The sequence below is a fragment of the Caloenas nicobarica genome, chromosome 3 (genome assembly GCF_036013445.1).
Source record: "Caloenas nicobarica isolate bCalNic1 chromosome 3, bCalNic1.hap1, whole genome shotgun sequence".
Taxonomy (NCBI): domain Eukaryota; kingdom Metazoa; phylum Chordata; class Aves; order Columbiformes; family Columbidae; genus Caloenas; species Caloenas nicobarica.
The window spans coordinates 111462926-111479048 of NC_088247.1; the positions used below are offsets into that span (position 1 = coordinate 111462926).

The following is a 16123-nucleotide window of genomic DNA, read 5'->3' on the forward strand; positions in this document are numbered from 1 at the left end:
CAGCTCTCCATCCCTTCATCCCCAGCCTGTATTGATAGTGGGGGTTGCCCTGACCCAGGTGCAGGACCTTGCGCTTGGCCTTGTTGGACCTCATGAGGTTCACATGGGCCCGCTTCTTGAGCTTGTCCAGGTCCCTCTGGATGGCATCTCATCCCTCAGGTGTGTCAGCTGCACTACTCAGCTTGGTGTCATCTGCACTTGATCCCACTGTCTATGTCAGTGATGAAGATATTAAATAGGACTGATCCTAATATGGACCCCTGAGGGACACCACTTGTCACTGGTGTCCATCCAGACATTGAGCCCTCGACCACTACCCTCTGGATGTGGACATCCAGCCAGTTGCTCAGTCACCAAACAGTCTGAGACTCAGGAAAGTCTTTTGCTAACTAATTAAATCAAAATACTTTTGCGGGATCTTAGTAAGCATGAAAGTGGCTGAGTGTCCCTGAGGCCTGGGTAGAGGATAGAGTTAATTTTAAAGCTTAGGTAGTTGATAGGATTTGAGCTATTTAGATCCAATACTGTAGTTCAATACGTGTTCTTGATCTCTTAGTCATTCTGCAAGTAAAATACTTTATTCAACGTATTTTTTTCATCTAATTGCTTTCTTGGAAACAATTCAAATGAATGTTTCTTCTTATTTTATTTTTGATGGACACTGGGCTCAGTGAGTACAAAGAATTAACAATTTTCTGGTTTTCAGCTTCTTTCAGAAGGAGGAGAGGGATGGGGTTTTACCTTACTGTAGAGATGTTGTAAATACTTCTTCAGAGGTTATGATTTGTTTTCAGACTGTGAGAGATAATGAGGGATATCCCTTTATTAGTTCACAACATCACATGGTCGAGGTTGGAAGAGACCTCTGGAGGTCATCTCATCCAACCCTAACACTTAAGCAGGGCCACCTAAAGTTGATTGTCTAGGACTGTGTCCAGACAGCTTTTGAATATCTCCAAGGTGGAAGACTCCACAACCTCTCAGGGCAACTTGTGCCAGTGCTCGGTCGCCCTCGCGATGAAAAAGTGTTTCCTGATGTTCAGAAGGAACCTTCTGTTTAAACTTTGTGCCCTTGCCTCTTGTCCTTTTACTGGGCACCACTGAGGAGAGCCTGATGCTGTCTTCAGCTTCCCCTCAGGTGTTTATATACATATATAAGATCCCCCTGAGCCTTCTCTTCTCCAGACCAAACAGTCCCAGCTGTCTCAGCTTTTCCTCCTGTGAGACAATACAGTCCCTTAAACATTTTTGTGGACCTTTACTGGACTCTTTCCAGTAGCTCTGTGTCTCTCTTGTACTGCAAAAGTACAAGAGATATGTCATAAAAAAATGTGATGCAACTTGGAAGTTGGTATGATGGTGCTATGGACGTGTACTGAAACTGGCCTACTTAACTAATGTAATTTTAAGATACCATTGAGCTCAAAGCTGAGTTCTTGGTGTCCCTTGAAGCCCTTATTTTTGTGGTTTTGGTATGCCGTCTGGCCCACATACTTTCTTTCCAAGTAAACTACTAGAGTGGTCCCTTGATTAGAAGCAATCATGGGAGCTATCCCATGACGGATTCTGAATATTTTAGTTGGTGCGGTGGAAACATAGGATAGGAGCTGTATATGTGTTAAATTATAGTAAATTTTAAAGTGTTGCAAATGAACAGCAATAACCATTTAGAAAAAGCATTTCAGTGGCAGTCTGGATGGATATGGGACCATAAGTGTATCCAGCAGTTACTGACCTTAATGCAGATTTAAGATACTTACAGCTCTATTCTGGGAGCCCCTCTCTCTGAGCAAGTCTGATTTTTTTGATGCTTTTTAAGAGGCCTGTCAAAACAAGATGCCTCAGTATGGTTGGATGCTTTCCTCATGTGTACCAGGAGTTCATGGAAGATGATGATTTGCAATCTTGCAATATTTGACAGAATTACGGAGCAATCCTAGAACTAAAAAGAACTTCCAGCTTTTGGGGTGGGAAGTCACCAATCTGCTGGTGCAAATGTTGTCTTTCTTCAAAATCAGGTAGGTGAGGCTTGCTACAACTCTTCAAATTTAATTTATGTGGTTACCAGTATCCATAGCTTACAGAAGGTGGAGCTTGTAGCAGCGAACTTGCTTTTAACTCTTCCTCTTCAGTTCCCTGTCACATGGCATGTTGCTCCCAGGTTTTCAGGCTTCTGGACTTGCCTTTTTTTGAGCGGGGGGAGGAATGTCTTCGTTCTAGTGTAGAACAAGGGAAAAATGTGTTGTAAATATGTTTACAATCATTTCACTGAGATGCTCTCACATTTCCAGGCTTCGAACTAAGAAATTTCGGTTTGAAAGAGACACTGCCATGATGTCAAGGAGCTACTTTGTGCTATTCCTGTGAACATGTGCAGGCTTATGGTTGAATTTTACACCTCTGAAGAATCAAATTTGCACTTGCTTCTGAGAGCCTGATGGAATTATTCTTCGAAGGTCCTTTTTGTATCGACGCTGAAAGAAGGTGCCTTGTCTGTGATCTCGGCACTTCTGCTGCAGGTTTATCAGAAACTGTTTAAACAGAGAGGAGAAGGAGTAATGTTGGTAACAGGGGGAGGACTTGAGCAGTAAGAGCAGAGCCAATAGAAGCAGAGGGACAGGGAGTAAAAAGGATCTATATGTAGAGAGTAAAAAGGATCCCTTATTCTCTGCAACAGTAGCCTGCCGAGCTTTTTTTTCAAGGATGTGCCATCAATAAAGCAGCAGTTGGGTCACTGGTTTTGCTGTCCTTGGCAATCTGTTGCCTTTTGTGGCTACTTTGTTGCCTAGCGCCAGCCCTGCTTGTCACTACCAGCTTCTTCACTGCCTGGAGTCAGGAAGGCTCTGACATGCTGCTGGTTGCCTGGGACTAGCACAGGTCCGTAGTGGCATTCCTGGGGCTTCTCAGCTTATTAGTAAAGAAATCATGTTGGGTCGCAAATGCAAGCGGTCAAAATTAGGATGAGTCATTCTAATGGTCGATGCGTACCCTTCTAGGCGTATGATACAGTCTTTAACTGCAAATTGTTTTCATACAGCATTGCTGCCTTCTGAAGCAGACAGTGGTTAGGGAAAGCATGAGGACTGATTGGTGAGCGAAACTGCTTAATCGATAATGAAATTGAAGGTTGGATGTTATAGAAGCTATAGGACATGCACAGAAAAGACTGCCTCACTGTTATGTGGTTAAATGCTGCCTTAGTTAATTCAGTTTTGTCCCATCCTCATCTGCAAAGTTCCTGACTGAGGCTAGATAGAATATCAAAGCAAGATTTGATATGTCTTTCCATGCAGTGGGTGTCTGCGGTATGGGGACTGACTTGCAGCAGTGTTGAGCAGCTATCATTGCACTTGACGTGAAAAAAAAGAAATTGTTTTGGAAAACAAAAGATTGTTTCATGCTGAATCCCTATAAAGTAAGACCCTAGCTGATTTGAGCAGACCAGCAAAATTAGTGGAAGCTGGCTATTCTTTCACTGCTTGTAAATTTGGGACCACAATGCCCTTCTTTTTCTTCAGGGATCCCATAAAGTTGAATTTTGGTGACATTCTGAGGTGCAGTGCTGAATGTCCTAGAAAACTGTGACAAAAATCTTCCTTTAGTTCTGTGTCGATGATTTTGTTGTTATTGGTTGTTTTGTTTTGTTTTTCTTTAAGTCCAAAAGATAAGGCCAGAAACTGCTTGATGGGAAGGCGAAGAGGCTCTATCTGAATATCATCTATTGTGTGCAGTGAATGAGGCAAGTTTGGTGATAGAAATAGCATGAATCATGTATTTAAGGAATACGTTATGAATATGTATGTGTGAAATTAAGTTCAAACAGTTAGCCCAGTGCTAGAGAATCTGTTTCATCATGAAGATGAGGTTTTGCTCATTTTCCAAGCTTAGCAGTCTTTCTGTAGCTCAGGTGTGTCAAACTCATTTTCACTGGGGGCCCCATCAGCCTCGTGGTTGCCTTCAAAGGGCCAAATGTGGTTTTAGGACTGTATAAATGTAATTTTAGGACTGTATAAATAGTGGTGCCTGGTGAAAGTGAGTTTGATACCCCTGCTATAACTTTTTAGCAGTAGGACATGAATGCATAATTACAGTTGTAACACATGTGCAGGCTGATGAATTGAAGATGTTCTTGGGAAAACCTGTGGGAATCTGCTGGTTTCCTCATCTACTCTCAATAGACGCTGACAGCAGTGGGTTGAACGAAGGCCGCCTGGCATGTGCTGGGGTTTTTGGGTTACATCCCAGGGCGGGAGCGCCATGGGAGTGTTGTTCTGGTGCCCAGCCTCTTCGAATGGAAGGCCAAGCACAGTGACTTCATGAGGATGCAAGCTGTAGTCTGGAGTACAGTCTTTAATTTGTCCCTTCCCTTTGTGACACTGAGCTATGGTACAGAAGAAGCAGCCATGCACAAGCTGCCAGTTGAGGTTTCCTTTGGTGTGGGGAAATCGGCAGCTTTTTCCAGTCCATTCCTTTTTCAGCAGGTCCGTTGGCAGCTGGATCATACTGACCGCTGGCTGTCCTCAGATGATGTATGGCTTTGGTGGGACTCATCACATAGAGCAAATCGGAGCAATGCTGCTGGCATGGAAGCACCAGATGAAAGATCTACCTGCTTTATGTCAGCTCTTCCTCTTTGAGCTACTAATTTATTTTTTTTTTCTTCTTCCTGCCTTAAGTGTTCTGCCTAGGTAATGCTAAAGAAGAGGGACTATCTTCACAAGATGAGCTGCTCCAAGCACTACTGGAGCCAGTAGAGCTCCTGCTTGGTTCTTGTCCCCTGAACAGCCTCTAACAGAGACAAGTAGCAGAGCTGGTCCGATCATAGTTAGTTGGCAAAAATTTTATCAGGGAAAGAAAAGCAACAACTTGCTGGCTCACAATAAATCCACTCTTGGGGCTGTGGGTGAGGAATAATAGTAGGTCTGGTTCTGACTTTTGCTTTTAAAAAATAGTATTGAGGACTTGGCTATAGGAACATATTTTTGATTCATAAATATTAATGGTTTCATAATTTGCAGCAGGCTTAAAATATTGTGGTCAGCTCTAGGACCTTACTGGAAAGTAACTTGTGGTTATCCTGTACAACAGAGGCAGGATCAGACAAGGCAATAGTGAAGAAGGGAGAAAGCAGATGGGTTACATAAAGCATCTGGAAGGCCAGGCTCTTGAAATAATGCAATATTTTGCTTTTGAAGGATCATGAAAGAGTTTTTTTGTATAGACAAGGAAAAGTGTAAGCAGCAGTGCGCAGAGTTGGCCATGACAGGAATCACTTATGTGCCAGGTCATGAAATCCCCTACATACAGGGGCTGGGGAAGTGCTGTCCATAATGTACTCCAGTTACAATAGCTGATTTGCCTGCATCTGTCTTATCATCTTTGTGATGAAGTGGCGAACAGCTGGTGGTGGCAAACTTCATGTTTGAAATCAAAGTTTCTGATTTGAGGCTGTCTTCAACTTAATCTTTTTAAATTCAGATTTAAAAGATTGTTCTGTTTGTATTCTGTAATCTAGACAGTTGAGCAGTGACTGTAAGGGAAGGTTTATATTCAGTCTCTCTCATGCTTTGTTGTTTGTTTCTGCTCCCCCACACAAGAATTAGCTAAAATATTCTGGTATATGTTTGGTAGAGCTTTTTGTTTTTGCTACCTCCCCCTCCTCCCTGTGAGAGGATGACACTGGATTTATAAATGTTTATACACTTTCTGTATTACAGAGTATTGATTGTAAATGGGTTTTTTTTTAGATTGGAGGAGAGTGCTTCAAAAATAAGTGTTCATAAAATTACCGGGTTTGTTCTAAGTCACTCAGAAATGTATTTGCATTTTGGAAAGCTGTGCAATGTCACTATCTTCTCCAGCACCTCTGTTAATTGCTGTTGTCCAAGTTCATGTGCAGAGTGAGAGGTGGTTTCATATGGTCAAGTTCAGCCCCTGGTGGGTAATTTTAAGTAAAGGTGGTCCACAAAAGGCAGCCTTTGAGTGAGCTAGTCTCATCTTTTGTTCAGTTCATATTGCCATATGTTGAACAAGAGCTCTTTACAGTCTTCTGTAACATTCTTCCTTTTGGGTACAAGAGTTTCAGCAATGCTGGGAAATGTTACTTTTACGATTAAGCCCACTCTGTCCTCTCCAGCAGAAGCTCCTGGAGAACAAGACTTGAGTTTGTCTTACCTGTGCATGTGGTGAGAGGTGTGGGAGACTGCTGTTTCATACAGCCCAAAAGTGGACACTTAACCGGGAGTGGAGAATCTGCACCTTGCTGATGATAGCTGAACTACTACTAAATGTGGAGAATTTGCACAAACATCAGTGTGCTTTCTTAGTGTTTGAAGTAATTGACTGTTGAAGGGTGCTTGACAACAGATTTGGTATTTCCGGGAGTGTTTCACTACTTTTGAGTAGTTTGTAAGCCCTTTGGTGTGTTCTATATGCGTTATTGTTTGGGACACTGAACATTTTAATTATCTGGCATTGTAAGTTCACTGATTTAGATCTATTTTTAAAGGTTCTTCCCTTCTCCTTGGAACCAGATGCCAAAACTGCAGAGGTATCAAGTCTCTCTTTCCAGTTCAAGCACAGCAGAACATTTGATGTTCACAACGTTGTGTATGGTGGATTGCAAAGTAGGCTGTCTGGATTGTAACTGCTGTTTGTTTTAGAGAGAAAGTTGGGGGAAGATCTCAAAACTGGGTAGCTTGAAGTGCCCATATGCATCTGTGGGCTCACCTCCGCGTCCTTTCTTGAGCAGCTTTCTTCTGTGACTGCCATCAGTTTTGCGCCAGAGCAATGCCGTAGGTTGGACAATGTCGTTCACAGCCCTACTCTATAAATAGGGTATTTCAGCAACCCCTCCTGTAGCTCCTGTTTCCTGATTTTTAAAAGAGCTTTCATGCTACATTGTCTCCTCTCATTTTCCACTGGCAGAAAAAGGGAGGAGTTGCCTTTTTCTTTGAAATGCTACAGAACATTTCTGCTTGTCTTTCCAGGCTGTGGCTCTTGTCCCTCGGATTTAGGAGATGAAGCCAGGGAGGGCTGTGGGCAAGACACCCGCTACCAGTGGTCACTTCTGCTTGGCTGCTTCTCTCACCTTGGCTTCAGGGACAAGACGAGATGGCTAGTGAAGACCAGTAGGGAAAAAAATGGGTCTAGAAAGCACAACCCAGTGGGAAGTTGCGTTAGAAGTGAGGGTCAGGGTGGAAACGAGCTGCGCAGATGCAGCACCTTGCCTGGGCCGAGCCCTGACAGCAGTCGCCTGTCTGGAAGTGTTGGCAATTCTGCTGCACAGAGGTGGCCTGGTCCAGCTCACGATCAAAGTCAAGGCTTATAATTTGCGAGTTGAAAAGGTTTTTTGATATAGGCCAGATGTAACTTGAAGAAACTGCAACAGGGGTCCCTGCCATGAGAAATATTGTCTTAGAGTAATACTCACCATGTTAATTTTAAATTATAGTAGTTGTTAGCCCTTTCTCTCTGTTTCCCCCGCTTTGCTTTCTTCTTTCCCTTTCTCCTTCCCAAGAACCCAGACATAGTTTTGATGTTATCTTTTTCTGTCATGCTGTTTGTGTGGTACGGTGTTTTTTTCAAAGCCAAAGGAGGATTTAATAACATTCAGCTGATCACAGAACAGCTTTGCTTTAAAAGCTCATTAGCTAGGGCTTGTCTTTTGGTTGTTGCTTGCAGTAACATGCCTGTCACAGTGACAGAAAATCACATATGTCTGTGTGCGTGTTTGTGTCTTTCTAACTCTTCTGGTGGGAGGCAGTGCTGATAAAGGGCTTGAAGTAAAACTTTGCCTGCACCAGTGAATGCTCGTTTTCTAGTTTGTTTTATAAATTGAATCAAGTGATCCTGGGCTGAGCAGGCTGTCATCAGTGCCTGGACCTTGGACATCAAAAGTTTGACATAATTGTCAGTATTGGCCAAAACTGGCAGGGAAGCCCAGGTTCCAGACACACCACGACCTCCTGTTAGTTTTGTGAAAATTGGTATCTGGAAAGAGGATTGAGTGCCCCTGCGGAGGAGAAGTTGATTTATCTGACAAGGTGCTACACGAGGACAGGGAAGCTCAAGGTGAGCCTGTGCTGGGCTCTGGATTGCTGCCTGGTGCTCACTGAATATCCCCATCAAACAAGCTGAGATTGATGAGGGGAATGTGGGTCCTGTAGGAGAGATATGAAGCTGGAGCTTGGATGGCTGTGGTGGGGATGACAACTACTGTGGTGTGTTTTGCTGTTCACAAAACATCTTTTTCTTACAAAATACACATGTGGAGTAAAGCTATAAACAGCATTGTTTGCTCAGTTATTCAGAAATTCATCCAGGCCTGCTTTAGAATAATGAGATTAGGCTGAAATTTGTGGAGTTAAAAATAGTAGAAATTGGGCTCTTTCAAGTTGTTCTTTTTAAAAATTCCTTTCTTAAGATGCCCCAAGTCATGTTATTTAAGTTTACTCTGCAAGCACAAAGCATAGAAACTTACTGAAATTTCTAATCTAATTGAGCATCTTTGGGAGCTTGGGTTTTAAGCAGAACACCAAAGATGGAAAAACTTGTGATAAAACCACACGACAGCTGGCAATGTTCAGCAAGAAAATAAAAATAATGGGATGGAAATGAGCCTGCTGTGTGCGCATGTAGCTGCAGAGACAGGTAGGGCTTTCTTCTCCGGAGGCTGGATTCTGCCTGCGTGCGATCCTGTGTGATCTGCTCTGGGTGAACCTGCTTTAGCAGGTGAGTTGGACTAGATGATCTGCAGAGGTCCCTTCTGACCCCCAACCATTCTGTGATTCCCCATTCCTCAGCTTCACATCCCTTCCCAATTCCTGTCTCTCCCTTTGTCCTTCTCCTCCTTGCCCCTGTTGCCTTAGCAGTTATTGTCAGCTGTAGCTAATCTGCAGACCTCTGCTTTGTGAGGATTGAGGGATTAGGGCAAGAGCAAGTCCGGTGGAGGTACCCGCGATGCTGCAGGCTCTGGTGAAAAGCCCAGCTGAATGGAAGAGGGTTCAGGAAGCAGCAGGTACGTGTGGTGGGGCTGTCAGATCTGAGCCTGATATCTGGAGCACACACTGCTCACAGTACACAGCACAGAGAGTTACTGCCTCTGTGTGACTGAATGGGACTATTTCACCATCTTTGTCTTTCTCACTTTGGTATAGCAAAGTCATCTTTAAAGTTGCCCAGGTTACCTTAGGGTACCTGAGAACCCGAGGCACAAGTCCTACTAACCTTATGATAGTAAAAATTTGTTCTAATAGGCAGTCTTAATCTGAAGTTATGAGTGTTGGAAGGAGTATAAAACTGCAGTGAGTGATGCTGTAGAATTAAAAAAAAAAAAAAGCTCAGTTAATTTGCTTCAGATAACAGTAAGTAGATTGTACATTCTTTCCTGATAAAATTTCCACATATTTATAATAACACCCCTGCTCCTCAGCAGTCACTAGTGCATCAGCATCCCTCCCCCACAGCATCATAAAATGGATTAAGTTGAGCTTGGAAAAAAGCATGCATATTCCAGAACAAAAACACACAAGGCATTTTTCAGGACTAGCTGTTAAAATGTAAATACAGACCATACATCAGTCCAAATTGGTTCTCAGTCTATTTTACAATTATGTTTTTCATTATCTTTTCTAGGTGTAGGTATCACAGCATATTAATTCTTAAGAATTTAAATGTTTTAGTAGCATTTAAAATGTATTATAAATTGTTGTGTTTGGCTTTGTGGTTTGTTTTTTTGCCCCCCCCCCCCCCCTTTCTTTTTCTTCTCTATTTAGATCTAAATGTGGTTAAGCCTGCACTATGTGCTGTACTCATGTGTTCTTTAAATGCATTCCTTCATCTGCATAAAAACAAAATAAAGCTCATCTTGCTACAGAAGCTCTGGCCTTAAGGCCTAAATTTTTTGCAGGTCTCTGAGTGTCCTGACCTGTGCTATGTACTTTAGAAAACAGACCCTGGGACCTTGTGAGGAACAGATTTCATTCAGTAGGAAAAAAAAAAAAAAAGCCTGCTAATAGTCTGAGTTTCCTTACTTAATAGTGTCCTTTATAGTGTTCGGTAGAGTCATAGGTTTAAGAATGCAGCCTTTTTGGAGTCAGTAACATGTTATTTCTACCTACATGGGAGTTGAATCAGCACTTTTATAACGGCTTTAAGACAACTGTTTCTTTTCTTCCTTTAGGCTCATAGCTGGCAGCCTGGAATCAAGAACCCATACCGTGGGGTGGTGGTATGGCCTGTTCCTGAAAATGTTGAGATTACTGTGACGCTCTTTAAGGTATGGGTTTTTTTTTCTTTAAAGCATAATCTTTCCTATTTCTTAAACAACATATGAAAAAATGTGTTTGGAAATGTCAGATCGTAATCACAAAGGCCTAACCTTGCTGGGTTTAAGTCACTAACTGCCCAACCTTATGTCCCCAGCTTAAATCCCAGAGAGAAGGATGGTCTGTGCCCTGCCAAAGTGCTTACTTCTGTAGTTTAGTTAACACACTGAAAAATCCCATTGAGCTGATCATGGCGAGTCATTGGCACAGAATTTAGTACATGTGTAACTACGCACGTAGTACATGTGTAAGTGCTTGGCATGTGTTACAGTCTGGTTGGTTTTCTTTAAATACTGTAAGCCAGAAGTTGTCAAAACACAGTCATTCCTAGACTTCCTTGTTCAGTTGCAGTGCAGTGACCCCATTTCTTATGCTATTGACTAGCAAAGAGAATCCAGCTCTTAGTTTCACAGTATTTAATATGCCACACCGAACATCACAGTATTTATATGATTGCAGTTGTAGGAGTGGTTGTGGAGCATTTGAGTCGTACAGAGAACTATAAGATTTATGGAGGAGGGATTTTTTTGGGAACTGAGTTTGCTTTATGAAAAAATAAGCTTATTTGTGTGGCTACGAAGCAGAAGGAGACACTGATGGTTATGCTAGAACTTATTTCCCAAATATCACGGGGCAAAGCCCTTTCTGCATAAACAGAAACAATGCAGTTTTGCACTTTTGACAGTGTAGGAGGCTGCCGGGGAGGCTGAAGATTTCTGGGATTTTCATTCCATTGGTTATTTCTTGTTCTTTGCACTTGTGTCTTCAGCTACACTCTGGTTGTTCTTATTTATAATTGCTTAGGGCAACAGTAACATACTTTTTTCTCATTAGTAATATTTACATTTGTGTTGGGGACTTGCATTAATAAGTCCTTAGAAGTGACTTCTTACTAGCCTTAGAATGTGAATTTATTACTTGATTTATTAAGCATAAAAAGGAGGTTTCTCTCTGGGGTTTTTTTGGTGTGGTGTTTTTTTTGGTCCTTGAGATCATCGGTGAGCTGACTATCATAAATTTTTCTCTTTTCTTAGCAGACCATGGGGTCTTCAACTGAGGTTCAGAAGTTCACTAGCAAAAATTGTTTGCCTTTGCATGCTTCAAGGCCCTCTGCTTGGATTAAGAAGTTTAACACCATTATGTGACTACACTGTGTGTCTGTATAATCTGCATATGGTTATGTAGCACAGTAAATGTTACTTAATATTTTAGACATTTAAAATGAAGCAGAAATATACACAATTCTTGATTGTGTATGCGATGACATGTTACATGAAGAATGGGAAATTAAGGGGTTTTTTTTGGGTGCAGCTCAGTCATGCTGTGGCTTTGGAGTAAAAGCATCTCCCACCCTTCTCCTGCCATCCCATGCTACCTTTTTATTCCTACCTGCACGATGTCAGGGGTATATTTTGTCGTACAGCACAAGAAACTAGTATTTGTGCCACTGAAAGTGAGTGTGAGGGCTCAGACCAGATAGTGAGGGGAGAGAAGGGCCTCTGGAGCCAGTGTTAGGTACTAATACAGCCTTAATTTTACCCAGCACTGTGACTCTGCTCCTGTCTCCAAAAATGAGCCTGCGCAATGTGAGGGTTGGTCTGGGAGGAGAGGTACAAGTGTAACCCCAGAGGCTGTACCTTCTAGGAACTGTACACACTGATCTCTGGGGGAGCAAGCACTGGCTTTTATAATCAAAATATTGAGATTACACAAAGAAGTGGCATATTGTCAGGCAGCGCTTATGTAAATCTGCTCGAATTGATCCTCTAGCCCCTCCAACAAGTGTCTGTAAGTGGCCAAACCCACCTTTTCCTCTGCAAGGCTGCACAGGTGTGGTACAGAGCAGCGCTTTTTGAGCAAGCTGGGTAATGCATGGGGAGCACTGTCTGTGTGAGCCCAGCAGCCTGCCTGGATGGATTGGAGGGACAGGCGATTGCAGGCAGAATGTGAGGTTAGCGCAGTTGAGGCTGTGCCCTGTCCTCTCACAGCTCTGGCTCAGTGCTACAGCAATGTGTCAGCCATACCATGGGATCTGTCCTGGCACCTGGAGAGCTGGCGTTTCTCTCGCTGGTGTGTTCTGGGAAAAAGCGATCAAAAAGAACTGTCTATTTTCTGTTTTGCGCAGCTGATGCATTGGCTGGTTAGTCCTAGAGTAGTGGGGAGAGAAGCCTGCAATAGCACACTGCAGCAGCCTTTTTGGGGGCTGACTTCCAAGTCAGGTATTTATATCCTCCTTTCCTCTGGAAGGAAGGAGGCAAAAAACTGAAAGCAGTAAAGCTCAGACAAAGAGACAGCTTATTTTGCAGGTCCTTAAAAGCTGCTTTAGGAGCCACTCCCCTGTGAAAGAGAGTGACTGCTGAACACTTAGCGCTTTGCAGTAAGTACACTCAGCATGGCTGTGCTGTTTAACAAACAGTAGTTGTCCTCTCTTATTACAACTCTAGAACCGAAGGGAAGCTGCTGGCTGCACGTCCACGCTGGCATAGCCCACTGACAGGAGAAGGTTGCCCAACAGAGCTTTGTAGCAATCACAGATAACAAATTAGAGCAGTGGCGCTGTTTGAAATAGAAATGCAGGAAGGGGAAAGAGCGGACTCCAGAACAGACAGTGATGTGTTTTGAGAAATGATTCACACAGTAGTGGCTGTGCATTTGTAAGTGGCTGTTGAAATGTGTTGCTGGTAGGATTAGGAGGTAAGTCAAGGTTTCAAGTGCTGGTGAGAATGTTAAGCATATCCTCTCCAGTAGTCACCCGTGGACACTTGAGAGCTGGCTAGCAAAGTGCTTGCGATCAGTCAACAGATGACACATTTTGCATTATCTGCACATCCCTATTTTGGGTGTTAGCTTGTTTCCAATTTGTAATTCTTAGGCAAGCAGAGCTAAGTGTTGAAGAGACTAACCTTCATTTAGAAAACTTTCACTGCAAATAAACTTTTTGCTTCATTTCACTTAATTCTGGGCTGCTGGTAAAATTTCATATGCTCTGGAGTCATGTGGGGAAAAGCATCAAATGGATGTATTGATCCAGCCTCCCTTGACTAGTTCCTGCCCATCCAGATGCTGAAGTGCTAATTATATAAAAAGTTCCATCTGTTCTGAAAGTTTAACTTCTTCCTTTGCCATGCTCTACGTTGATGTTTGGTTATGCCTTGGGTTTTTCAACCAAAATGGGGAGAAAGAAACATTGTGAAACGGTAAACCTATTGTGCATTTTAAGTCCATGATTTGTAATGCTTTCATGGAAAGATCCACAAATGCCAGAAAAGCTAGCTAAATTCCCATTTTTTGTTGTTTCCATGGTTGTGCTCCTAAAATTCATTTTTAGAGTCCCTGCAAAACCAAGGTTTAACCATCATATATGAAAGCCTGGATACTTTTACATGCTCTTATGTACAAACATATACATTTATCAACTGAGAGAGATTTTAAATGAGAAATTTTCACTGCCTAGCAAGTCCACTGCTTTTAGCAAATGTTCGTGAATGTCAATTGTACTATGAAATTTCAATTGCAATGTCGTTATTTTCTAGCTTAAAAGCAAAGTGAACTTCCCAAGCAAAAATGTTTGTTCTTCTGGAGTAAGCATGGACTTTGTTTCATTGGATTATGAAAAACACCTGGTTTGTCAGGAATACACATGGTTTATCACACTAACGTACTATTGCAACAACAGGGAAGATTACCAGCTCTTCATTCTGAAGTTTGAAAAAGGGATTTTTTTAAGGTATAGCTTTCTAAGCATACAAAAAAAATACTTAGGGGTAAAATAAGAATGAAATAGATTATAAAAGAACAGTTGTATTGTTTAAAGTATTCCCATCCCCACATAGCTCTTGGAATAAATTCCATATCTTCTTTCTTGAAAGCCTGAGTCAATCATATGCTTTGATTATAGTGCAGTAACCAGCCATGCACCAGCAGGAACACTGCAGCAGAGCCAATACGTTGTCTCAGGGAAGGAAAAAACCCCTTTGATAACACCGTTTCTCAGAAGCAAAAAACAAATCCAGGTTCAGAACATACTTGTTTCGCTTTAGGAGAGACCAGTGGCTTGACTGGACAATGTGGAGGATATTCCACTGGAGGAAAAAAATAGCCCTGTAGACAAGATGATGTCTGTCGGATACAAAAAATCATATGCTCAGGCAAGTGAGCATATTTGCACACTAAAGTAACTTAATATCCAGGGTTAGTGTGGGGACTGATTGTAAAAGCTATATATATTTAAAAAAAGAAAAAGCAAAAGTAAATCCTTGTTGTGTTTCTAGTCCAGAGGCTTTACAGAGAAGTATGAGCTGTTGTGAGCTTGGTGTGGTGCTGGACAGGGACGGTTCTGCCAATCTGCTCAGAGCGCTCTGCTTCCTGGAACCTCAACAAAAGCTGACCAGAGATGTATGTGACTTTCTAGGCTAATCAGACCTCTATAAGCAGCATTGAAAGTGACAAGAATTGGGTCAAATTTTAAGTCTTCTGCTGCTTTAAACAGCCAAGTACAGAAGCTGAGGACAGATGCTGGAGTACTTGGAGCATCTGCTATAGGTCACTGGCAGAGGAAGATCACAAACCCTGTCAGCATTTGATCTGATTCAATATGACAGTTCTTAAGTAGTTATTCCCCAAGAAGAAAGACTGAAGATTAAGGCTGGTATGAAGTGATCTAATTGAAAGGCGAGCTTCAAAAGCCAGGAAAGCTTAGGGAGGAGGCAGGGGGAATGAAGGGACTGACACTCTGAAGATCATCTCCACCCGCTCTGGCTGCTGATTAGAAGAAGCAGACCCTTGTTTGCTGATATGGCTTTCGTTCCTATTACAAGACATACAGAAATAACTCTGAAGATAACCTAAACTACCGGAGAAGGGTTACTGTTTATTCAGTCTTCTGAAACCACCTTACACACTGCAGAAAGATTTAGTCCTTGACAGAGCTCCTTGCGGCTGGTGATGGACTGGTTAACAGAGAACAGAAAAAACGTGACAGACACAGTCCTTGTTGCTCTTCCCTTGCTCGGGCACAGGAGAGTTGTGTGTTTTCAGGTAGCTGACGTGTGGATGGGCAGAATGGGGTTGCAGAAGTAGGACTGAGGTTGTTGAGAGGCAGCATATCTCTAGGAAAGCAGTTAACAGTTAGTGGGAATGTGTGAGATGGGCTAGGTTTTCACTGGAGGATGGAAGTACCCTACTGATGTTGAGAGTTCAAATTATTATCTGGGAACTGTAAGATGATGTCCTGTCCTTTTCACTGTTCCTACTATTGGCTTCTCATCTGAGTGCTACTTTTGAAAAGTAAAGTTATCTTACCAAAAAAAACCAAAAGGAGGAAAAAAAAGAAACGGATAGGGGAAGAAAAGAAGGCTCTAAAACTTCATTGAAGATACTGAAAAGGAACATCGTGCTGAGAGGCAAATGCGTATGGAAAGAGAAACAGGAAAATGAGGCCCACCTCTTGATATTACGAACGGCGATTCTTTTTTACACAAGAAAATGAAAAGGAAAAACAAGCCCTTCGATCCATTTGCCCAAATGCTCACAGTTTTCCATTTAAGGTAAAACTGTAATGAGCATTGAATAGTGTGGTTCTGCATCAGTGGTATGTTGGTAAAGAAAATGAGCATTATTAAAAATTAAAAAAAGGCTCTTGCCAACTCCCTTCATGTTACAGCAAAGTATGAGGCAGTTTCAGGCTGAGAAAAATACTAGAGACACTTTGTTCCTTGAGCTTTTTAGGTAATTTTCTTTATCATTTGCGTTCAGGAAGCAGCATGGGATTGAGGTCTGTTTATAACTCTTGTCTT

General features: G+C 42.3%; 1 protein-coding gene across 9 annotated transcripts in view; it reads left to right on the forward strand.

The window, feature by feature from the left end:
• The window catches only part of EHBP1 (EH domain binding protein 1), a 224540-nt gene that overhangs the window by 34999 nt on the left and 173418 nt on the right, over positions 1 to 16123 (forward strand). For all 9 annotated transcript variants that reach the window (XM_065631700.1, XM_065631699.1, XM_065631701.1 and 6 more), the window contains exon 4: positions 10184 to 10279. In XM_065631700.1, the coding sequence (XP_065487772.1) occupies positions 10184 to 10279 (96 nt within the window). The remainder of the gene's footprint in view (positions 1 to 10183; positions 10280 to 16123) is intronic.